Genomic DNA, 26,043 nt, shown 5'->3' with positions numbered 1-26,043 from the left:
AGACAACACGTTCTACTTAATTAAATCGATGTTTTAATAAATGTTTTCTCCTACAACATCAGAGTGCAGCGTCACATTAAATACGCACTACAATGACAATAGGTTAACGCGATTTGAAGCATGGAAATATGGTTTTTGGGGGGGGGGCAGAGCTTTGTGACGTCATATTTGAGGGGGGGGTCTGACTTTTTGTGACGTCGTGTAACGAGGGGGGGGGGTGGTCAAAAATCGGCCAAAATCGCGTGACGTCATTTATGGATGGCCCCTAAGTCTCAACGGCCTCTCACCTGGCTGATATGAAGGTTACTGAATTAATAAATGAAACGTTCCCACTCTGAACAGCAATCACAAGCGAGAGAGAGAGAGAGGGTCACAGATCACAAGCGTTTATTGAGTTTTTATTATTATTATTAAACAGTATATACTTAAATTTTGATTTAAAGCTTTCGTGACTGCAGTAATTCATATTCTTAGTTTTTTCGGTAAAGTCACGTTGAAGAGAAACAACAAAATAACAAAATATATATAAAACAATAAAAAAACTAACAGTATATACTTGTTATCATTCTGTGAGGATCAGCAAATCTATTCAGGAGACAGATGCCAATGTCGAGGTCTGCTGGCCACGACGGGAGGGCTTCACGTGAGAGCTCGCCTGGAGTTTGCTGTTCCTCCTCCGTTAAAGGAATGCGTACGCGTCTCTATGCATCTCTACGAGTCGATGAGTGTCTATATTTATCTCTATAGGTCTCTAGGTGGTCAACTGTGGGTCTCTGTGGGGGGTTTACTACGTGGGTTGCATGGCCACAATCGGGCAACGGTGACTTGTGTACACGGTGGTGAAGCTGAAGCGTGCATAAAGTGACGTGGATTTAAATGTCGTTGCATTTCCCTTCACCCCGAAGGGTTGTCGACACTCGACAGTAAAATGGAAGCTTGTCGGTTACTCGAGCTCCGGGAGAGTGAGATTTTGTGCTTTGACAACGTTTCCCTAAATGTCTTTGCCGTGAAGTAATACATCACGGGATCAAAGCAGCAATTGGTGCTCACGAGGCAATGCGAGACGATGTCCGCCACTCGGATCGCACACTCGGCGGAGCAGCTGGGCACGTGGCCCAGCCGCATGGCCCTGTACATGGGCAGCACGACGTGGAACGGGACGAAGCAAAAAACGAACAGCGAGACGTTCACGACGATCATCGCCATGATTCTGTGCTTGTCGGTCTCGTCGTTGCGCATCGTCCGCGGCCTCTGCAGCTCTGCGAGGACCGCGCCGGAGCAGCACAGAATGACGGCGAGGCACGTGAAGCAGATTATCCCTGCGACCACGATCACCCACAGCAGGTATGAATCCCACGAGCGCCTTGAGAAGCTTTCGAAGCACTTCGGCTCCTCCGAATCGGTGAGAGGTCTGACGAGCAGGCTCGAACTCGCCCCGACGGTGAAGGCCCACACGGCGAGCGAGGCAAACTTCGCGTAGCGGGGCCGACGCGCTGAGCGCGAAGAGATCGGGTGAACAATGGCGAGGAAGCGATCGATGCTGATGAACGCCATGAAGAAAACTCCGCCGTACAGGTTGACATAGAACACGGCGGTACAAATTCGGCAGAAGACCTCGGTGAACGGCCAGGTCCCCCTGTGGTAGTAATATATCTTGAACGGGAGCGTGAACACCAGGAACATGTCGGTGAAAGCCAGGTTGATCATGAAGATGACCGTCCCCAAATTGCGACTCTGCATGTGGAAGAATCCCCAGAGCGCGAGGCCGTTGAGGGCCAGGCCCACGATGAACACCATGCTGTACGTGGAGACGAAGAGCGTCCGCTTGAGACCCCGGTAGTCGCACGCGCAGCCCTCCGTGCCGTTCTCGGGGACGCCGCTCGCGTTCGCCTGCATCGCTGTCGAGCTTTCTCGCGCTCCGCTCGGCTTCGGCACACGAATCCTGAAGTTTGAGAATATTCGGCAGAGGAAAGAAACAGATCGGCGGTATAGCGGGTGGTGCGCGGTAAAAATAAATACTCATCTCTTTTTTGACAATTATTATTTATTTTCCCGGGAATCGCAACCCCCAGTCAGAAAATTTTGCGTGGTGGTGGTGGTGCGTGAATATCGGTTCTCGTGATGTCGAAGCAGTCGGAAGACGAATGTTTATGAGCGGCTGAACACGAAGCTTCACAGTCTGTTGCCGCACCTACCCTGCCGATTGGCTGGCTTCGTGTTCCAACGGCAACATTTGACTCCACGTGCCCTGAACTTGGTCGGACGGTTCCTCGATTCGTTTCCGCAATAATTTCTTGGCGGACGGTGACCATCAAAATATTGTGACTCATGGTGTCACACGTTCGAATGGGGAAAGCAGCTGCTGAATCTAAGTACAACTTCTAATGGAGAGTCCTGCGGCTCACTCAAGGTCAACAGCGACATTGCCGGACTGTTTTATGGGGACCGGTGTGTTGTTATGCTGCTGACAATACGTCCAAATGCATTTTACGTGTTGATACGCAACGGCTGCTTAATTGTACGATTATGTAAGACTCGTGTCTGAAACAGGTGTCACACCTCGACATTGGCACCTCCGATTAGCACGGTCGGCTAGGTACGGTGCGAAGGAAGTTCAATATACATACAAATGGTTTTCCAGTTGTATTAAAATAACATAATGTACTGTATTCCATGGGATTAAGCTACATATATGTGCAAAAACCATGCACACATTTCACTTAAATATATTTTAGCTAATTGATTAACAAAATGCCCTTTGGTTATCCTGGAAAGCCTCACTGAATATGGAGATTTTCTCAGGAGGGTGCTGCATTGCAGATTAAATCAATTCGCTGGGATAGGCTGCAGAAAGGCATTGGAATGGCTTATATGAGATGTGAGGTGCTCTGAGAACCCGGTTTAGCCACAGGCAGCAGCTGATACTCGAGATTCGAACCCAGAATTTCTGCAATGCCAGCTCAGCCCTCTGACCTCTGAGTCACCCAGACAGACACCTGGACATCTGTGAAACTACTGGACATCTGTGTGAAAGAGCTTTATAGCTCATCGGATTCCTCCAGTATAAATATTCTGATTCTGACCTCAATAATTCATATTATTTTAACGTCGTGTTGAATGAGTAGCCTCTAGAGAATGTATGGTCACGTGGACTTGCTAAATACAGCATATATGTATGAAATAAAAAATACTGATTCACACAAATGTGATTTGATGCACGTATCATGAGCTTAAGAACCAATATTAACTGATGAATCAAAGCAAGGTTACATTCCTGATATCAAATTACTTGATTTCTTCGTCACTATAATTTTTTTACCCTTTTATCGTTTTGGTGACTTCCACGGAATACTCCTGCAAATGAGACTCATCATGGTCTCCTGAACAATTATCTCTGGTTAAAAAAAAACTTTAACTCCTCCGAATGGTTTAAACAGGGCACAACTCCTTCACTCCCACCTGTAATCAACTGCCAACCAAGGGATCCAGAATTAGCACCTCCATGAAAAACAAATGCGGTTTTGGCCGGTGCTGTGGCACACATCGAGTGTTAAACATCCTCATAGCAAAGAGGAAGCGCGAGAGAAGTGTCCGTACCTCTTCTTCCTCCAGAGGCAAACTCTCGGCGGATCCCAGATGTTCGTCGCGCCTGCGTTTTGATGTCCAAATGTGCCTGAAGCACAGCACACGTGTGGCATACGTGTAGTTAAGGGGTCGTCCATAAATGACGTCACGCGATTTTGGACGATTTTTGACCCCCCCCCCCTCGTCACACGGCGTCACAAAAAGTCAGACCCCCCCTCAAATATGACGTCACAAAGCTCTGCGCCCCACCAAAAAAAAACATGCTTCAAATCGCTTTAAACTATTGTCATTGTAGTGCGTGTTTAATGTGCCGCTGCACTCTGATGTAGGAGAAAACATTTATAAAAAAGTATTTTAATTAAGTAGAACGTGTTGTCTATATTTATTTAAAGTTGCGCATTTTTATGTGACGTCACATTTCTCAACCCCCCCCCCCTCGTCATACATCGTCACAAATGTCTGACCGCCCCCCCCCCTAGGTACGTGACGTCATTTATGGACGGCCCCTAAGTTCGAGCGGCACGTAGTCAGGGGCGGAGCCAGGATTTCAGGCCGGGGTGACATTCAACAAACTTTAATTTCAAGAATGATTAGAGAGTCAGGCTGTTGAACCAGACACCATCGGTTGGCAACACACTCTGACAATCCAGTTTCACGGAGTCCACCAGACCGAGTGTCCTACACTTATACGCAGAATGTTTCAGATTTTCGATTTTTTATTTTTTTTCGGGAGTGACAATTGTCTACCCTGTCACCCCCCCTGGCGCCGCCCCTGTACGTAGTCATACTTCAGTGTTACTTGTTAGAGTAATGGATTTATTCATGAGAGTGGAGGTTCAGGATATTGGCTCGCTTGATTTATCTCAGATTTGTACGTATGCCTGCAACCAAGTAACCACAATTGTACCCGATCTCATTGCCTCTCAGAAGCTAAGCAGGTCTTTTCAGCCTGGTTAGCACGTGATTGGGTGGCGACCAGGGATTTCCGGGTGCTTTAGACGTGGGGTTGCGAGGTGCGGCCAGGAGATGGCGGTGCTGAGTGGCAGCCCCTTGTGTGTGTGTGCTGGGTTTTCTCTGGGTTCTGCAGTTTCCTTCCCACTCGTTCATAGAATCGACCAAACATCATCCCGATGCAGGACCATCCTGACAAACGAGTCCTGAAAAGTCAGATATTCCTACTGGACATCTGTCACAAAGAGCTTTATAGCTCATCGGGTTCCTCCAGTATAAATACATTTTCTGATAATGGCAATGTCAAATCAGTTTTACGTACCGCAGTCAAACAAAGAGACCTCACTTGAAGGCGAAGACGCTGCTGTGATGTTACGATTAGGACACTGGGTCTTCCCGCTAAGCATTTTAAATGATGGTGCAAGTAGGTCTCTTAAGGCTCCCCTCCCGCCCCACCTCTGTCCACCCACAATTCTATTGAACGACGACACCTCGCTGATCTCGTTAAGGAGCATGAACCATTTCTAGATTTGAAGTTTTCGTGACTGCAAGGATCCATACTCTTTGGTTCTATTCGGTAAAGTCACGTAGGTAAAAAATAAAACAACAAAGAATCACGACGTTTCGGCCACACCACAAGTAGCCTTCTTCAGATTCATAGCGTCTTAAAAGACACTACGAATCTTAGCAGCGTTCATTGAAGCTCTGTCGTCCCGACAGTTCTGTTCCTTCACCTGAAGAAGGCTACTTGTGTTGTGGCCGAAACGTCGTGATTTTTGTTGTTTCATTTTTTACAAGCATGAACCATCAATGCCAACTCCGCTCATCCTCGCAGCAGCAGCAGCGGCCTTTGGCTGGCCATCCAACAAAGACGGCCACCACGCCGCGTGCTTTCAGATGCGCTTCCACGGCTATCTGGAACACTCTTCTGTTCGATTATTTAGAACTGCCTTTTGGGTTTCTTTGTTGTCCTTCCCCCGCACCTCCGACTAGCACGGTTGGCTATGTACGGTGCGAAAAAAGTTCAACATACATTGTAAATGAATACACCGCAGTTGGTCGCCAGATCGCGTGTGGTGGGGTGATATGGTGGTACTCGCACTTCCCACAAGATATCTGACCATCCTGGAAGAGTAGGCCTAAAGTCTGCCAGCAGAGCGAACAATTGCAAGGCTGCACCGTTGACTGTTATATTGTGAAGCAGCCACATTGGCAAGGCCTGCGGGCCACTTGCGGCCCCTGTTGGCCTTTAGTGCGGCCCTGACGTGCGGCCAACCTGACAAACACAAATGGTGAAAACACCCCCATCATCACCATCACCCCTCATCATCACCATCACCCCCCATCATCACCCTCCATCATCACCGTCACCCCCCATCATCACCATCACCCCTCATCATCACCATCACCCCCCATCATCACCCCCCATCATCACCGTCACCCCCCATCATCACCATCACCCCCCATCATCACCATCACCCCCAATCATCACCATCACCCCCAATCATCACCATCACCCCCCATCATCACCATCACCCCCCATCATCATCATCACCCCCCATCATCACCATCACCGTCCATCATCACCATCACCCCCCATCATCATCACCCCCCCATCATCACCATCACGCACCATCATCACCATCACCCCCCATCATCACCATCACCCCTCATCATCACAATCACCCCCCATCATCACCATCACCCCCCATCATCACCATCACCCCCCATCATCACCATCACCCCCCATCATCATCATCACCCCCCATCATCACCATCATCACCATCACCCCCCATCATCATCAACCCCCCATCATCACCATCACCCACCGTCATCACTATCACCCCCCATCATCACCATCACCCCCCATCATCATCATCACCCCCCATCATCATCATCACCCCCCATCATCACCATCACGCACCATCATCACCAATGAATCACCCCCCATCATCACCATCACCCCCCATCATCACCATCACCCCCCCATCATCACCATCACCCCCCATCATCATCATCACCCCCCATCATCACCATCATCACCATCACCCCCCATCATCATCAACCCCCCATCATCACCATCACCCCCCGTCATCACTATCACCCCCCCCCATCACCATCACCCATCATCATCATCATCACCCCCCATCATCACCATCACCCCCCATCATCATCACCCCCCCATCATCACCATCACCCCCCATCATCACCATCACCCCCCATCATCACCATCACCCCCCATCATCACCATCACCCCCCATCATCATCATCACCCCCCATCATCACCATCACCCCCCATGATCACCATCACCCCCCATCATCACCATCATCACCATCATCACCATCACCCCCCCATCATCATCAACCCCCATCATCACCATCACCCCTCATCATCACTATCACCCCCCATCATCATCATCATCACCCCCCATCATCACCATCACCTTCCATCATCACCATCACCCCCCCATCATCACCATCACCCCCCATCATCACCATCACCCCCCATCATCACCATCACCCCCCATCATCATCATCATCACCACCCCCCATCATCACCATCACCCCCCATGATCACCATCACCCCCCATCATCACCATCACTCCCCATCATCACCATCACCCCCCATCATCACCATCACCCCACATCATCACCATCACCCCCCATCATCATCATCACCCCCCATCATCACCATCACCCCCCATCATCACCATCACCCCCCATCATCACCATCACCCCCCATAATCACCATCACCCCCCATCATCACCATCACCCCCCATCATCACCATCACCCCCCATCATCATCATCACCCCCCATCATCACCATCATCACCATCACCCCCCATCATCATCAACCCCCCATCATCACCATCACCCCCCGTCATCACTATCACCCCCCCCATCACCATCACCCCCCATCATCATCATCACCCCCCATCATCACCATCACCCCCCATCATCATCACCCCCCATCATCACCATCACCCCCCATCATCACCATCACCCCCCATCATCACCATCACCCCCCATCATCACCATCACCCCCCATCATCACCATCACCCCCCAAGATCACCATCACCCCCCTGATCATCATCAACCCCCCATCATCACCATCACCCCTCATCATCACCATCACCCCCCATCATCATCATCACCCCCCATCATCACCATCACCTTCCATCATCACCATCACCCCCCCATCATCACCATCACCCCCCATCATCACCATCACCCCCCATCATCACCATCACCCCCCATCATCATCATCACCACCCCCCATCATCACCATCACCCCCCATGATCACCATCACTCCCCATCATCACCATCACCTCCCATCATCACCATCACCCCCATCATCACCATCACCCCCCATCATCATCATCACCCCCCATCATCACCATCACCCCCCATCATCACCATCACCCCCCATCATCATCATCATCCCCCATCATCACCATCACCCCCCATCATCACCATCACCCCCCATCATCATCACCCCCCATCATCACCATCACCCCCCATCATCACTATCACCCCCCATCATCACCATCACCCCCCATCATCATCATCACCCCCATCATCACCATCACCCCCCATCATCATCATCACCCCCCATCATCATCATCATCACCCCCCATCATCACCATCACCCCCCATCATCACCATCACCCACCATCATCACCATCACCCCCCATCATCACCATCACCCCCATCATCACCATCACCCCCCATCATCATCATCATCACCCCCCATCATCACCATCACCCCCCATGATCACCATCACTCCCCATCATCACCATCACCCCCCATCATCACCATCACCCCCATCATCACCATCACCCCCCATCATCACCATCACCCCCCATCATCACCATCACCCCCCATCATCATCATCACCCCCCATCATCATCAACCCCCCATCATCACCATCACCCCCCGTCATCACTATCACCCCCCCCATCACCATCACCCCCCATCATCATCATCACCCCCATCATCACCATCACCCCCCATCATCATCACCCCCCATCATCACCATCACCCCCCATCATCACCATCACCCCCCATCATCACCATCACCCCCCATCATCACATCACCCCCCATCATCACCATCACCCCCCAAGATCACCATCACCCCCATCATCATCAACCCCCCATCATCACCATCACCCCTCATCATCACCATCACCCCCCATCATCATCATCACCCCCCATCATCACCATCACCTTCCATCATCACCATCACCCCCCCATCATCACCATCACCCCCCATCATCACCATCACCCCCCATCATCACCATCACCCCCCATCATCATCATCACCACCCCCATCATCACCATCACCCCCCATGATCACCATCACTCCCCATCATCACCATCACCTCCCATCATCACCATCACCCCCATCATCACCATCACCCCCCATCATCATCATCACCCCCCATCATCACCATCACCCCCCATCATCACCATCACCCCCCATCATCATCACCCCCCCATCATCACCATCACCCCCCATCATCACTATCACCCCCCATCATCACCATCACGCCCCCATCATCATCATCACCCCCATCATCACCATCACCCCCCATCATCATCATCACCCCCCATCATCATCATCATCACCCCCCATCATCACCATCACCCCCCATCATCACCATCACCCACCATCATCACCATCACCCACCATCATCACCATCACCCCCCATCATCACCATCACCCCCCATCATCATCATCATCACCTCCCATCATCACCATCACCCCCCATGATCACCATCACTCCCCATCATCACCATCACCCCCCATCATCACCATCACCCCCATCATCACCATCACCCCCCATCATCATCATCACCCCCATCATCACCATCACCCCCCATCATCACCATCACCCCCCATCATCATCATCACCCCCCATCATCACCATCACCCCCCATCATCACCATCACCCCCCATCATCATCACCCCCCATCATCACCATCACCCCCCATCATCACTATCACCCCCCATCATCACCATCACCCCCCATCATCATCATCACCCCCCATCATCACCATCACCCCCCCATCATCATCACCCCCCATCATCATCATCATCACCCCCCATCATCACCATCACCCCCCATCATCACCATCACCCACCATCATCACCATCACCCCCCATCATCACCATCACCCCCCATCATCACCATCACCCCCCATCATCATCATCATCACCCCCCATCATCACCATCACCCCCCATCATCACCATATCACCCCCCATCATCATCATCATCACCCCCGATCATCACCATCACCCCCCATCATCACCATCACCCCCCATCATCACCATCACCCCCATCATCACCATCACCCCCCATCATCACCATCACCCCCATCATCACCATCACCCCCCATCATCATCATCACCCCCCATCATCACCATCACCCCCCATCACATCATCACCCCCCATCATCACCATCACCCCCATCATCACCATCACCCCCCATCATCATCATCATCACCCCCCATCATCACCATCACCCCCATCATCACCATCACCCCCCATCATCACCATCACCCCCCATCATCACCATCACCCCCCATCATCACCATCACCCTCCATCATCACCATCACCCCCATCATCACCATCACCCCCCATCATCACCATCACCCCCCATCATCACCATCACCCCCATCATCACCATCACCCCCATCATCACCATCACCCCCCATCATCACCATCACCCCCCATCATCATCATCACCCCCCATCATCACCATCACCCCCCATCATCACCATCACCCCCCATCATCATCATCATCACCCCCATCATCACCATCACCCCCCATCATCACCATCACCCCCCATCATCACCATCACCCCCCATCATCACCATCACCCCCATCATCACCATCACCCCCCATCATCATCATCACCCCCCATCATCACCATCACCCCCCATCATCATCACCCCCCATCATCACCATCACCCCCCATCATCACCATCACCCCCCATCATCATCATCACCCCCCATCATCACCATCACCCCCCATCATCACATCACCCCCCATCATCACCATCACCCCCCATCATCACCCCCATCACCCCCCATCATCACCATCACCCCCCCATCATCACCATCACCCCCCATCATCACCATCACCCCCCCATCATCACCATCACCCCCCATCATCACATCACCCCATCATCACCCCCCATCATCACCATCACCCCCCATCATCACCATCACCCCCCATCATCACCATCACCCCCCATCATCACCATCACCCCCCATCATCACCATCACCCCCCATCATCACCATCACCCCCCATCATCATCATCACCCCCTATCATCACCATCACCCCCCATCATCATCATCACCCCCCATCATCACCATCACCCCCCATAATCACCATCACCCCCCATCATCACCATCACCCCCCATCATCACCATCACCCCCCATCATCACCATCACCCACCATCATCACCATCACCCCCCATCATCACCATCACCCCCCATCATCATCATCACCCCCCATCATCACCATCACCCCCCATCATCACCATCACCCCCCATCATCACCATCACCCCCATCATCACCATCACCCCCCATCATCATCATCACCCCCCATCATCACCATCACCCCCCATCATCACCATCACCCCCCATCATCACCATCACCCCCCATCATCACCATTACCCCCCTGCTTGACGCACTGCCCACAGACGACACGCATGGGCTTCCTCAGCGCTGGCTCCATCGGAGTCTCTCTGGGATCCCGAGGCCAAGTCACGTGGAGTTGTGGTCGAGGCGGCCCCAGCGTTCCTCTTCCTACTCTTGCTATAAAAAACCACCCGAGTGTGGGAACAGCCTGGCTGCCTCTATGGCCTGTGGCTCAACGCTGATGTCATTCCCTGGGACTTTCACTTCGCACACACACACACGGCACACATGTTGTTTTCAGCAGAGCAGAGCAACGATCAACCGTGGGGATAATTGGAGTCTGGTGCAGGGTTAAGGGACGCAATGATGGTCAATTTAAAAAGCACTGCAGCGGTTAAATTTCGATTTAAAGCTTTCGTGACTGCAGGAATTCATATTCTTGGTTCTTTCGGTAATGTCACGTAGAAGGGAAATAATATAAAAAAATATAAAAGAACGTTTTATTTTTTATTATTTTATTATTTCACTTCTACGTGACTTTACCGAAAGAACCAAGAATATACTGCAGCGGTTTCCAATATTTTCGTTCGCTGCTGTGGCCCCCCAACCCCCTCGTTGAATTTAGTTTCAACCGAGCACCCCCCCAACTTGCTGCTGAGAAATAAATGTAGGAATAATGAACGTGAATATTTTAACCAATTGTCAATGTTGTGGGGTATCCTAACTGGCCAGTAACTACAAACGAATATTAACAAAATCAGCGGACGCTCTGCGTGCGTGGCGTTGATTGTTCGCGCTCGCTCGCTACTCGTGCAGCCCGCCCTGTTTACGACAAATGCGTTGAGGAAGGTCTTTGAAATCGTTCTAGGTTACCATATGAATTCAAATTAAAATCGTAGTTATTTTCAATGTTTCTATTGGTAGATTCATACGTGATTCTAGATTTGAAGCTTTCGTGACTGCAAGGATCCATACTCTTTGGTTCTATTCGGTAAAGTCACGTAGGTAAAAATAAAGTAACAAAAAATCACGACGTTTCGGCCACAACACAAGTGGCCTTCATCAAGTGAAGGGACTGGACTGATTATTCGCCAATGATTATCGTGCATGATATGTAATTTCACACATTTATAATTCACTTCACGTACCCCCTGCAGACATTGCCACGCGGTACTCCCCAGGGGTCCGCGTCCTCCACCCTCCCTCCCCGGATTGAGGACCACGACATCAAACGAACGAGTTCGGTTCAAGAGGTCTGTTCGTAAGTCGATTTGTTCGTAAGTCCAACACTATTCCTGTCGATTCCAAAGGTGTTGTACGGCATGTACAGTACTACTATACATTATAAACTACTATACTACATTATATACTACACTACTATATACTACTACACTGCATTATACACTACTACACTATTATATACTACTACATTATACACTACCACACATTATATACTACACTACATTAGATACTACTACAGTACAGGGACTCCTCTACTCACGAATGAGGGAGGTTCCAGAGGCCTGTTCGTTAGTCGATTTGTTCGTAAGTCCAACTTTACTCCTTTCGATTCCAAACGTGTTGTACGGCGTTGTACACTAAACACGGGTAATGGCTTTAAAAGTTGTAGAATGTCCTGTAGATGTAGATGCCACTGGTTATTCACGTTCTGTAGATGTAGATGCCACTGGTTATTTATGTTGTGTAGATGTAGATGCCACTGGGTCTTCACATTCTGTAGTTGTAGATGCCACTGGTTCTTCACGTTCTGTAGATGTAAATGCCACTGGTTCTTTACGTTATGCAGATGCAGATGCCACTGGTTTTTCACGTTCTGTAGATGTAGATGCCACTGGTTCTTCACGTTCTACAGATGTAGATGCCACTGGTTCTTCATGTTCTACAGATGTAGATGCCACTGGTTCTTCACGTTCTGCAGATGTAGATGCCACTGGTTCTTCACGTTGTGTAGATGTAGATGCCACTGGTTCTTCACGTTGTGTAGATGTAGATGCCACTGGTTCTTCACGTTCTGCAGATGTAGATGCCACCACCGCCATCTATTGCGCGACGGTTGATCTTACGACTCTCGGTCCGAACAGGCAACTGGACGTACGGACCAGGTTTGTTCGTATCTCTGAAAGTTCGTGAGTCGAATGATGTTCGTAAGTAGAGGAGTCTCTGTATTCTGACTCGCACACGGCCATGCGATTCCTGCAGCAGCGAGAAGCCACGCCCACGTTTCCCGCGGCGCTCGAGAGGCGATGAATCCACAGTGCGGCTCTGCGGTCAGGGCGTCTGAGCTGGCACCGCCGAATTTAACTTTTTGGGAACCGGGGATTCAGTCGCCCGCGATTAAACTCCGCGAAGCGTAGCTGAGCTGATGGCCTTAGCCCAGCCACCAATGACTACAGACGACAACAACGGCAACACCACCAACACATAAACACCGTTTTAGGTTCAAGTTGCACTGATTTCTGGTCAAAATGTCAGCTCTGGTGATTCAAACGAATGGTCTGGCTGGCATGTGACGGAGATGACTTTCTAGCAGAGCAGGCGCTAGGGAGGGCTGTTGGGTTGAGGCTTGCACCACCAAACGCCCCGTGGGGTAACCACGCAGGCTCACATTGCTCGGGCTGTCTTCTTCTTCTCCTTCTTCTTCGTGTGGCTCGCGAAGCAGTTGCAGTTTGATGTCGAGGTTAGCGATCCATTCAGCGGTGGCTTCAGGTGAGGCAGAGCGAGTGGTCGCGATGCCACCGGGGTATGGATCTCTCAGAGGCCAGGAGTTCGGCACGTGGGGCGATCGTCCTCTGAATCAGAATCGGAATGTGATTATTTCTGACGGAATCCGATGAGCCAGAAAGCTCTTTTTCGTAGATGTCCAGTAGGGCCAGGCCAGAACGTTACAACAACGACGACAAATTATACCAAAACACGATAGGAGTGCAAAGTATAGGAAATGTAAACAATCAGTTTCAAAATATATATACAATAAAAACAAACATTGTCTTCATCGTACAAGGTAAGGCCCACTGAGCTATGCCACCGGGAATGTATCTCACAGGGGTGGTGGCCACGGTCACAATTTGGACTGCTCCGCTCACGCTCCTCTTGTGGGGCAAGTGGTCACATCGTCTTCGTGAGATTAACACGTTGGCTTTCGCGACCAATATCATCCATAATTTTAATACACACAATGGACAGGAAGGACAAGATCAATGGGCTCGCATAATGTACGTTGACCCAAGAGCGCAGAAGCGTGGTCACCACATCTACGCCTCTATATAAGGGACTAAACAGGTGGCCTTCTCCACGAATCTGGCTGTCGCCTGATGAAGCTAGTTGTAATTACTGGCGAAACGTCGTACTCAGATTGTAAATGTTGTGGCTCTGCTCTCCAACACAACCGGCGTGCTGTACCAGTGACGAATTGGCCACGTTCTGTTTACGTGACAACCCTTACTAGTTGTCTGTGTCGGGTGGTGGCGGGTTTTAACGATACATTTATATATCTACGCGATCTCATTCACGACAAAAAAGCCCCTCTTATGGATCGTCCACTTCCCTGGCCCTGTCCTCAAGTGGCCGAGGATTGTCCACCTCCTTGTGCCACTCGATTGTACACAACCCTGCTACGCAATGCCCTTGCCTTGCCCCGTGTTGTCAGAGCATTGTTCCCTGGACAGAAGCTCCCTCTCGTTCACTGTGCTGCCCTCATATGGAACTGCCTCCCCGATGAACGCATTGTCAGCGAGATCACCGATTCTGGTCTCCAGGCCTTCAAAATGCCGAGCAGCACGTGGGGACGTCGCCTAACGCCACCGCACGCCTTGCGGGGACCGAGTCTTTGAGCTGCAGCGAACCCAACGATTACGCCGATTAGATGTACTCGTGTCTGATACGGCTGTTGTTCACAATTGCATCCAATAATAAAAGGTTTGCTTCGCAGTGAGTCACTTTCACGGTGCCCCCCCCTCTCCTCCCCACACGGCTCGAGAGCCCCCCCCCCCATCCGTGATGATCTGGGACCAGCCCTCACTGCATCTGACAACCATTTCTGTCATCCAAATCGCCTGTGATTCTTCGGGGAAGCTGTTGGAAAGACACAGATTGCAGCTGTCCAAGTTCCATATGACTGGATGTGTGGTTGAATTAACAAATAAGTGTCGAAATAGAAATATACTGTAGTGGTCTGCGTCGGGAACGTTGCCAGAACTAGATTGCATCGAGCTGATTAAATGAATAAAAACAGTGGCATTTATTTCCGAACGGTTATGTAGCCTTGCAGAATGGCATGCATTTTAATAGCAAAACTTCCATCTCAATGTATAACCCAAGCAGGAATATTCCTAAGGTGAAACTGTAGACATGGTATATGAACTGAACCGTGTACTTTTATTCAGCCTGCAGAGAATACACGAGGAATTGGACGTGAATGAATATTCAACTGAGCCAGAGTCAACTCTTGTTTCCTATTTGTCTGGAAGGAACCTTAACATTTATATTCTTGGTTCTTTCGGTAAAGTCACGTAGAAGGGAAATAATAAAATAATAATAAAAACCGCCACTTTATTCAAAACATTTCTTGCTGTGGTTTTCACACCTGATGATGATTGCTTGTGTTGCAATCGAAACGTCCTGGGAAAGTTATTGTTTGATTTTTTTTTATTTTATCATTTCCCTTCTACGTGACTTTACCGAAAGAACCAAGAATATGAATCCCTGCAGTCACGGAAGCTTTAAAACGAAACAACATTTATTTTAAACAAATTTCGATATATCATCAACGATACGAGTTGAACCCAAATGAAGCTTGAAGAGCTGAATGAAGTTTAAAAAAAACTTACAAACACACAGGCACACACACGCCGCCTTTGTGAAAGACCTGGCACAGTAGATCCCCTGGGGTTTGATCTTCTACAAAACTGCTGATAGTCCACTCAGAACCGCATCAACTCCACAAACCATGGCAGTAGATGCCTGATGCACAAATTGAAAATAAAACCTCTCCAGCAGTGTGCGACTGTTGTCATCCAGAACAGACCGTGCAACGTATAATGAATGACCCGATGCCCGATCCACAAATAGGAAGGAGACATCACAGCGATGATTCAATCCGCTGCTCCTGACGAGGTTGTCTGGCTGGACCAGCTGAATGTAGTAAAACTGTAGTCGTGTTGCTCTGCATCCACATCAGCAGCAGCCATACGAAAGAAGAGGCTACCCCTATCACGACCCCTATCACTGCCCCAACCCCTATCACTACCCCAACCCCTATCACTACCCCAACCCCTATCACTACCCCAACCCCTATCACTACCCCAACCCCTATCACTACCCCAACCCCTATCACTACCCCAACCCCTATCACTACTCCAACCCCTATCACTACCCCAACCCCTATCACTAACCCTATCACTACCCCAACCCCTATCACTACCCCAACCCCTATCACTACCCCAACCCCTATCACTAACCCAACCCCTATCACTAACCCAACCCCTATCACTACCCCAGCCCCTATGACTACCCCAACCCCTATCACTACCCCAACCCTATCACTACCCCAACCCTTACCACTACACCAACCCCTATCACTACTCCAAACCCTATTACTACCCCAACCCCTATCGCTACCCCAACCCCTATCACTACCCCAACACCTATCACTACCCCAACCCCTATCACTACCCCAACCCCTATCACTACCCCTATCACTACCCCAACACCTATCACTAACCCAACCCCTATCACTACCCCAACCCCTATCACTACCCCAACCCCTATCACTACCCCAACCCCTATCACTACCCCTATCACTACCCTAACCCCTATCACTACCCCAACCCCTATCACTGCCCCAACCATTATCACTACCCCAACCCCTATCACTACCCCAACCCCTATCACTACTCCAATCCCTATCACTACCCCAACCCCTATTACTACCCCAACCCCTATCACTACCCCAACCCCTATCACTACTCCAACCCCTATCACTACCCCAACACCTATCACTACCCCAACCGCTATCACTACCCCAACCCCTATCACTACCCCTATCACTACCCCAACCCCTATCACTACCCCAACCCCTATCACTACCCCAACCCCTATCACTACCCCAACCCCTATCACTACCCCAACCCCGATCACTACCCCTATCACTACCCCATCCCCTATCACTACCCCAACCCCCATCACTACCCCAACCCCTATCACCACCCCAACCCCTATCACTACCCCAACCCCTATCACTACCCCAACCCCTATCACTACCCCAACCCCTATGACTGCCCCAAGCCCTATCACTACTCCAATCTCTATCACTATCCCTATCACTACCCCAACCCCTATCACTACCCTAACCCCTATCACTACCCCAACCCCTATCACTACCCCTATCACTACCCCAACCCCTATCACTGCCCCAACCCTTATCACTACCCCAACCCCTATCACTACCCCAACCCCTATCACTACTCCAATCCCTATCACTACCCCAACCCCTATTACTACCCCAACCCCTATCACTACCCTAACCCCTATCACTACCCCAACCCCTATCACTGCCCCAACACCTATCACTACCCTAACCGCTATCACTACCCCAACCCCTATCACTACCCCTATCACTACCCCAACCCCTATCACTACCCCAACCCCTATCACTACCCCAACCCCTATCACTACCCCAACCCCTATCACTACCCCAACCCTGATCACTACCCCTATCACTACCCTAACCCCTATCACTACCCCAACCCCCATCACTACCCCAACCCCTATCACCACCCCAACCCCTATCACTACCCCAACCCCTATCACTACCCCAACCCCTATCACTACCCCAACCCCTATCACTGCCCCAAGCCCTATCACTACCCCAACCTCTATCACTACCCCTATCACTACCCCAACCCCTATCACTACCCCAACCCCTATCACCACCCCAATCCCTATCACTACCCCAACCCCTATCACTACCCCAACCCCTATCACTACCCCTGTCACTACCCCAATACCTATCACTACCCCAACCCCTATCACTACCCCAACCCCTATCACTACCCCAACCCCTATCACTACCCCAACCCCTATCACTACCCCAACCCCTATCACTACCCCTATCACTACTCCAACCCCTATCACTACCCCAACCCCTATCAATACCCCTATCACTACCCCAACCCCTATCACTACCCCAACACCTATCACTACCCCAACCCCTATCACTACCCCAACCCCTATCACTACCCCAACCCCTATCACTACCCCTATCACTACCCCAACCCCTATCACTACCCCAACCCCTATCACTACCCCTATCACTATCCCAACCCCTATCACTACCCCAACCCCTATCACTACCCCTATCACTACCCCAACCCCCATCACTACCTGAACGTGACATTGTAGTCGTGTTGCTCTGCATCTACATCAGCAGTAGCAGCAGCCACACGGCTCAAGTATTCAGTGACCCCACGACTGCGTGGATTGCAAAGCTTGCGTTGCGATGTGAATTCGCTCCTCAAGCACACCAAGATCTGCCAATATTTACAATACGCGTCCACTTTCCAGGATCCATTCAGCTTTAAAAAATAACTCAGAACAATGAGCAGGGGTAGTGGGAATAAAACAATCACACGCGATCCATGGTGCAGCAACACTCTAACTTGAAGCACAGAGTACTCCACCCAGCAGTGACACTAACACGTCGTACTAACACGATCCATGGTGCAGCAACACTCTAACTTGAAGCGCAAGAGCACTCCACCCGGCAGTGACACTAACACGTCGTACTAACACGATCCATGGTGTAGAAGCACTTTAACTTAAAGCACAGAGTAACCTACCCATTAGTGACACTAACACGTCGTACTAACACGATCCATGGTGCAGCAACACACTAACTTAAAGCACAGAGTAACCCACTCAGCAGTGACACTAACACGTCGTACTAACACGATCCATGGTGCAGCAGCACTCTAACTTGAAGCACAGAGTAATCCACCCAGCAGTGACACTAACACGTCGTACTAACACGATCCATGGTGCAGCAGCACTTTAACTTAAAGCGCAGACTATCCCTCCCGGCAGAAACTTGTGACAACACGAGGAGGCGACTCTACTTGGAAGATGACATTGGCTATACAACTGTGAACCCACACACGTACGAATTCAATGTAATCGCACAATCCAATTCGGCCAGGCGGCTCAGCGGAAGAGCGAACGCAGCAAGTTAACGGTTGCGAGATCAAATGCTGGTCGTGGGTTGGCTCAGCCAAGCATCCCTCCGCGGTCGATAAAATAGTGTACCACTTCGTGGGGAAGTCACAAGAATGGTTTGCCCGATGGCGAGACTCGCCCGATGGGAATTCCCATCACTGGCTCAGGGCTGTAAACGGATGAACGCACTGCATCAACGCTCATTTGAGCCAGAACCCACCTTTTTTAAAAAAAAATGAACTGTATATATTGAAGCACTATTAACACGTAATTTTTTAAATATATATTTGTAAGTTTGTTTACACAAATAAAAATCATTTGCGTTAGAGTAAAATCGCGGTGTGGTTTAGGCGCGACTTGACATAAAAAAGCAAGCCGTTAGTAAACTGCAGCTTTTGAAACCATTTCACGTATTTTTGAACGCAGTCATTTTTCGTGGCCGTAGACGATTTATAATGTTGGCAAGAAGCAACTCACCCTGCCCGTTGGCCGGATTCGATGGCTCTCTCGCTGGGGCCCTTCCCGAGTTGAAGTCTTGTTAGGTGTGGCCACCTGGCCCGGTGTGCACGTGTGTGGTGAGTGTGTGGGGGCAGTGTGTGTGGTGAGTGTGTGGTGAGTGTGTGTGTGTGGTGAGTGTGTGGGGGCAGTGTGGGGAGTGGCAGTGTTGCGGTTGGCGCTACGCTGCGCTACGAACCCGGCGACCCAAGTTCGATTCCCGCTCGCGGGCCAAACACCAATGACAATTATCTGAACCGGTCCCGGGCCTCCCCTAGGCCCACTTAGCCTCAAATGAGTACCTGGTGGAGTGTGTGTAAAAAAAAAGATCGCCACTGCCGTGCCGGGCTTCGTGGGTTCTTGCTAAGAGCAGCTGCCCCAACAGTCTGTTACGGGAGATCTTTGTCTCTTTTTGTGGAGCAATAACAAGCCAGCAACCACGGAAGTGTGCTCAAACCACACCGCTCCACCCACAAATCGACAAATAATCAAATTGTGAATTATTCGAAATCTACTTACAAGAATGCTGCTTCGCTGCTCTGCAGTGAGCGTAAAATGTCAAAAACGTGGCCATTCGGGCTGTCAGTGGTGAGCTAAACTTCTGCTGGATACATTAACATTTTTAGCCTGGTGCCTCGTCCTTCATACCATATTCATTTGGAATAATAAATATCGCTAACAGCAACGCTAAACGCAATCAGTACTGCTCGTACAAATGTCAAGTGTGGAAAAACCACGCTTACGCATGGAGATTGCGCAACGCTTTCCCACTTGCGTCGATCCACGGAAATAGGCGCGCTGATAATATAAACGCTGTGTTACAAGAGACGCTGATGAGAACACAAAGTTGGGTGTCAAGCCTCCAGATGAAGGCAAACGCGTGATGATGTCGGTCCGCACGCCAGGGGCGTTGTTGATCAATCTGCCCGATATTTTTAACTCATTTAATTTAGAGGGTATGTCCCCAATAAGCAGCACAACTTTAAATTCTTATTTCGTTCATACGGGATCATCGTCATGAGTCAGTGTACCCCGCCCCTGCACCCTGCTACCGGCAGACCAGGCTTAATTCATTAACGTCGCACTAAGGGATCCATATCCCAGAGTCCTTGGGGCCGTCCATAAATGACGTCACGCGATTTTGGACGATTTTTTACCCCCCCCACCCCACCTCGTCACACGGCGTCACAAAAAGTCAGACCCCCCCCCCCTCAAATATGACGTCATAAAGCTCTGTCCCTCCCCCCCCCCAAAAAAAACATGCTTCAAATCGCTTTAACCTATTGTCATTGTAGTGCGTATTTAATGTGGCGCTGCACTCTGATGTTGTAGGAGAAAACATTTATCAAAACGTATATTTAATTAAGTAGAACGTGTTGTCTATATTTATTTAAAGTTGCGCATTTTGACGTGACGTCACATTTCTCAAACCCCTCCCCCTCGTCACACATCGTCACAAATGTCTAACATCCCCCCGATGCGTGACGTAATTTATGCACGGCCCCGAAAACAAAAAAATCAACCTTCATAAATATTTTACGTTGAGAGAAAGATATGTGGAGACATCATCTGCTGTATCTATTTCGATCACTCTTTCACGCTTTCAGCCTCAAGTAGGAAAAGTCCAAAAGAATGCGGTTCAAAATGAATGCGTCACAGTTTGGATTCATATGTGCAGTATATTGAACTTTTTTCGTACCGTACATCGCCAACCGTGCTAATCGGAGGCGCGGGAGTACTTCCTAGTTTGCGTGGGTGATGTTAGGGATAACGATGTTGATTCTGCCAGTGGTGCTGTAGTTTGCGCGGTTAACAATGATAATAATGTTGCCAATAATGATGACAATAATAGTGACCGTGTGTATGATGGCAGCAATTCCTTCAAGTTATGTTATTTTGTATTTGTTGAATTTCTTTCGCACCGTACATAGCCAACCGTGCGAATCGGTTGGCTGCGTCCGTTCTCCGGATGCCCCAAACTTACCTCGCATTCTATACATAGGAGAGCTCTCGATGCGCAGCCTATTTAGCAAGTTGACAACTTTAAATATCTAGACAAGTAAGATTACGACCAAAACAGGCCTCCTATGCAGAAACAGACTCCGTACGAACGCTGTATGGTTAATGCCACCATCCTGCCCATACGGTATATGATTGTGACACCATCCACCGCCTCGCTTGCCAGTCTACCTTAAAACGACTCATTCCATTACATCACTCCGCACTTTATTTTGCCATAGACACCCCTACATAACTCATCAATGCAACCTGTACATTAGCTCAAATGTATCCTCCCCCCCCCCCCCCCCTGGATATCCGAAGGGACCATCATTGGGCTGTCTTCATCCTGAAGGACATTTCAAGCAAACCCCACCAAAAACCTCCATCTGTTTTGTGGTAGGATGTGGGTTGCAGCAAGACCTGCGGAAGTGGATTTAATGGAACATAAGGGTTGTTGCCTACATCGTTAATAATGCCATCTCTCAAACATTGGTTAAAGCAGGTTTGACTTTAATCAATACTGGAGCAACCAACTCAATGCTGCCGAAAGTATGTGATTGTCTAAAACAAGATTTGTATGTTTTTTTCTATTCTGAGATAGAGGTGTGTCGAGGAGAATGTTGCGATTGTTGTGCACTTGGGACGCAGTAACCATGGTTACACATTTTTATTTGACCAGGCAAGGCCCACTAAGCTATACGGCTCTTTTCAGAAGCGACCTGGCCACACATGATTGCTCAACGAAGTGGCTTATCTTGTGGAGATTTAATGCAGCCACATACTCTATACGCATTTTAGAGTATTTCAATTTTTCCATGAGTTCGGAGCGGTTCCAATGTGTGGCCAATAAGTGAATTGTGCCATAACCATTTGAATTGAGTGGTATTATCAAGTAATTAACTCGTATTCGTCTTGCAAACAAACGGATACCACTAGTCTCGTGGTTACCAATTTCCTTTCTGGCTCATAACGAGTATCTCTACCAACAAACACTGCCTGTGGGTGCAGATATCGTGGCCAGGATCCGATGCAGAAGTCACTGGAAGGTTCCTGCACCTCTAATTAGCGCTGTTGGCTACGTACGGTGCTAACGAAGTTCAACACACACACGGGAGCGAGTTCGGGCCGAGGGCGAGGAGTCAGTGGCTGTGTGAGCAGCCGTGGCCACGGACACGGGGAGCGGGTGGCGAGCTCCGAGGGGACAATAGCGAATGGTGCTGCCGGATAGCCGTGCCTGTGTATATCCGTTTCAATATTTTAAAGTCAATCAATCTACAGGGTGGTCAATATGTCTTGTGACCCCCCCCCCCCCCCCATGAATTGACCCCTAACAAATGCTGACTAATTTCTGCTTTCACACGAAAAATATTACGTTTGCGAGAAATTTAATGGGGGGGGGGGGGGTCACGAGACATCTGGACCACCTTTTTACAATACCCTATCTTCATTTCTAAAACCGTCGCAAAACTCGCCCACACCCAAATCCGCCGCGCCGCTGCAACCCTCCGGAAGTCCCCTGCGAGTCGAGGGAATACAGTCGCCCCTGTCCACTCACCAGGAACCTCAAATGAACGTCCCTCGACATCGTTGGAAGTCGCGCTCTCGCGTTTTTGGACCCCGTGCGCTCAACCTTCTACGATGCGAGAGCATCAACCCGCTTGGGAGAGCGCAAAAACCGCAAGAAGGAAACTCCCTGTGGGTGAAACTGCCTGGAGGCATGGGCACGTGACCACGAAACCCCGTACTTTTGTTCGGCATGCAGAGAAAAAAAATGAGGAATTGTACGCGAATTAATATTCAACTGAGCCGGAGTCAACTCTTTGTTTCCTCTTTCTCTGAAAGGAACAATGAAACATTTCTGTTATTTTTTGCGTTATACAGTGAGGGAAAAAGGTATTTGATCCCCTGCTGATTTTGTACGTTTGCCCACTGACAAAGAAATGATCAGTCTATAAATATAATGGTAGGTTTATTTGAACAGTGAGAGACAGAATAACAACAAAAAAATCAAGAAAAACGCAGGTCAAAAATGTTATAAATTGATTTGCATTTTAATAAGGGAAATACGTATTTGACCCCTCGGCAGAACATGACTTAGTACTTGGTGGCAAAACCCTTGTTGGAAATCACAGAGGTCAGACGTTTCCTGTAGTTGGCCACCAGGTTTGCATACATCTCAGGAGGGATTTTGTCCCACTCCTCTTTGCAGATCTTCTCCAAGTCATTCAGGTTTCGAGGCTGACGTTTGGCAACTCGAACCTTCAGCTCCCTCCACAGATTTTCTATGGGATTAAGGTCTGGAGACTGGCTAGGCCACTCCAGGACCTTAATGTGCTTCTTCTTGAGCCACTCCTTTGTTGCCTTGGCCGTGTGTTTTGGGTCATTATCATGCTGGAATACCCATCCACAACCCATTTTCAATGCCCTGGCTGAGGTAGGGAGGTTCTCACCAAGATTTGACGGTACATGGCCCCGTCCATCGTCCCTTTGATGCGGTGAAGTTGTCCTGTCCCCTTAGCAGAAAAACACCCCCAAAGCATAATGTTTCCACCTCCATGTTTGACGGTGGGGATGGTGTTCTTGGGGTCATAGGCAGCATTCCTCCTCCTCCAAACACGGCGAGTTGAGTTGATGCTAAAGAGCTCCATTTTGGTCTCATCTGACCACAACACTTTCACCCAGTTGTCCTCTGAATCATTCAGATGTTCATTGGCAAACTTCAGACGGGCATGTATGTGTTTTCTTGAGCAGGGGGACCTTGCGGGCGCTGCAGGATTTCAGTCCTTCACGGCATAGTGTGTTACCAATTGTTTTCTTGGTGACTATGGTCCCAGCTGCCTTGAGATCATTGACAAGATCCTCCCGTGTAGTTCTGGGCTGATTCCTCACCGTTCTCATGATCATTGCAACTCCACGAGGCGAGATCTTGCATGGAGCTCCAGGCCGAGAGAGATTGACAGTTATTTTGTGTTTCTTCCATTTGCGAATAATCGCACCAACTGTTGTTACCTTCTCACCAAGCTGCTTGGCAATGGTCTTGTAGCCCATTCCAGCCCTGTGTACGTCTACAATCTTGTCCCTGGCATCCTTGGAGAGCTCTTTGGTCTTGGCCATGGTGGAGAGTTTGGAATCTGATTGATTGATTGCTTCTGTGGACAGGTGTCTTTGATACAGGTAACAAGCTGAGATTAGGAGCACTCCCTTTAAGTGTGCTCCTAATCTCAGCTCGTTACCTGTATAAAAGACACCTGGGAGCCAGAAATCTTTCTGATTGCGGGGGGTCAAATACTTATTTCCCTCATTAAAATGCAAATCAATTTATAACATTTTTGACATGCGGTTTTCTGGATTTTGTTGTTGTTATTCTGTCTCTCACTGTTCAAATAAAGCAACCATTAAAATTATAGACTGATCATTTCTTTGTCAGTGGGCAAACGTACACTCACTGTACTATCAGCATTGAACGATGCGAGTTCATCCCCGATGAAACTTGGGAGAGCTGAAAGGAGTTCAAAAGAACTCGCACACACACACAACAACCGCCATTCGCCACTAAGTGGCGGTGACGTCACCACGACGCTTGTGCCAGGCTAGGTGCACCTTGAGGCCACGTGAAGTGTCGAACTCCCGCTGGCAGGAGGTCACCGGGCAGACCCAGATGCCACGGGTCGACTGACTGAGACGAGTGGCTGATGCACCACCTGTGCCCCCTACTGTGCCAACTTGCTGTGCATTAGCCACCCGGCGTTCCACTCGTTGTTGTGAGTGTCGCTCCTCCCCCCTCCGTTGTTGTTGGAGGGCGACTGCCTCCAACTGTCCAGTAGCGTCCTTCACGAGCCTCCTCCACAGAGGCCGATCTTGACACCGCTGGTACCGCTCATCGGCAAGTCCACCCAGCTCCACGTCCTTCTGCACAACATCACTCCATCTCTTCTCTAGCCCGTGACGTGCCCGCTTAGCCCCCTCGATCCGGCCGAACCAAAGCTGTTTAGGCATGCGGTGGCTGGGCATGCGGGCTACATGACCCAGCCAACGCAGCCTTGCCTGCCGGAGGAGCTCACCGATCGGACCTTGCCCAAATCTTTCAAGGATTTGTGAGCTCCTCACACAATCCAGCC

General features: G+C 49.8%; 1 protein-coding gene across 3 annotated transcripts; it reads right to left on the bottom strand.

Annotated features, from left to right (window-relative positions):
- Positions 1–7: 7 nt before the first annotated feature.
- On the bottom strand, positions 8–23,542 carry LOC116954559 (lysophosphatidic acid receptor 6-like). 3 transcript variants are annotated; one of them, XM_032975155.2, is made up of 3 exons: positions 23,481–23,542; positions 3,598–3,673; positions 8–1,942 (listed from the first exon to the last, which is right to left on the bottom strand). In XM_032975155.2, exon 3 carries the CDS (start codon positions 1,894–1,896, stop codon positions 895–897), a length of 1,002 nt encoding a protein of 333 aa, XP_032831046.1. In that variant the 5' UTR covers positions 1,897–1,942; positions 3,598–3,673; positions 23,481–23,542; the 3' UTR covers positions 8–894. The 3 variants fall into 3 exon arrangements, with proteins under 3 accessions (XP_032831046.1, XP_032831047.1, XP_032831048.1); XM_032975156.2 differs by lacking the exon at positions 23,481–23,542 and adding an exon at positions 19,907–19,958; XM_032975157.2 differs by lacking the exon at positions 23,481–23,542 and adding an exon at positions 12,702–12,793.
- Between the last annotated feature and the right edge of the window lie 2,501 nt (positions 23,543–26,043).

Source organism: Petromyzon marinus, chromosome 55 (genome assembly GCF_048934315.1).
Source record: "Petromyzon marinus isolate PM22_M1 ecotype Great Lakes invasive population chromosome 55, UKy_Petmar_22M1.pri1.0, whole genome shotgun sequence".
Lineage (NCBI taxonomy): Eukaryota > Metazoa > Chordata > Hyperoartia > Petromyzontiformes > Petromyzontidae > Petromyzon > Petromyzon marinus.
This window is presented reverse-complemented; position numbering and strand designations above follow the sequence as displayed.

Excerpts from the sequence above, each read along its gene's own strand:
- LOC116954559 (XM_032975155.2), bottom strand. The coding sequence starts at position 1,896 with ATGCAGGCGAACGCGAGCGGCGTCCCCGAGAACGGCACGGAGGGCTGC.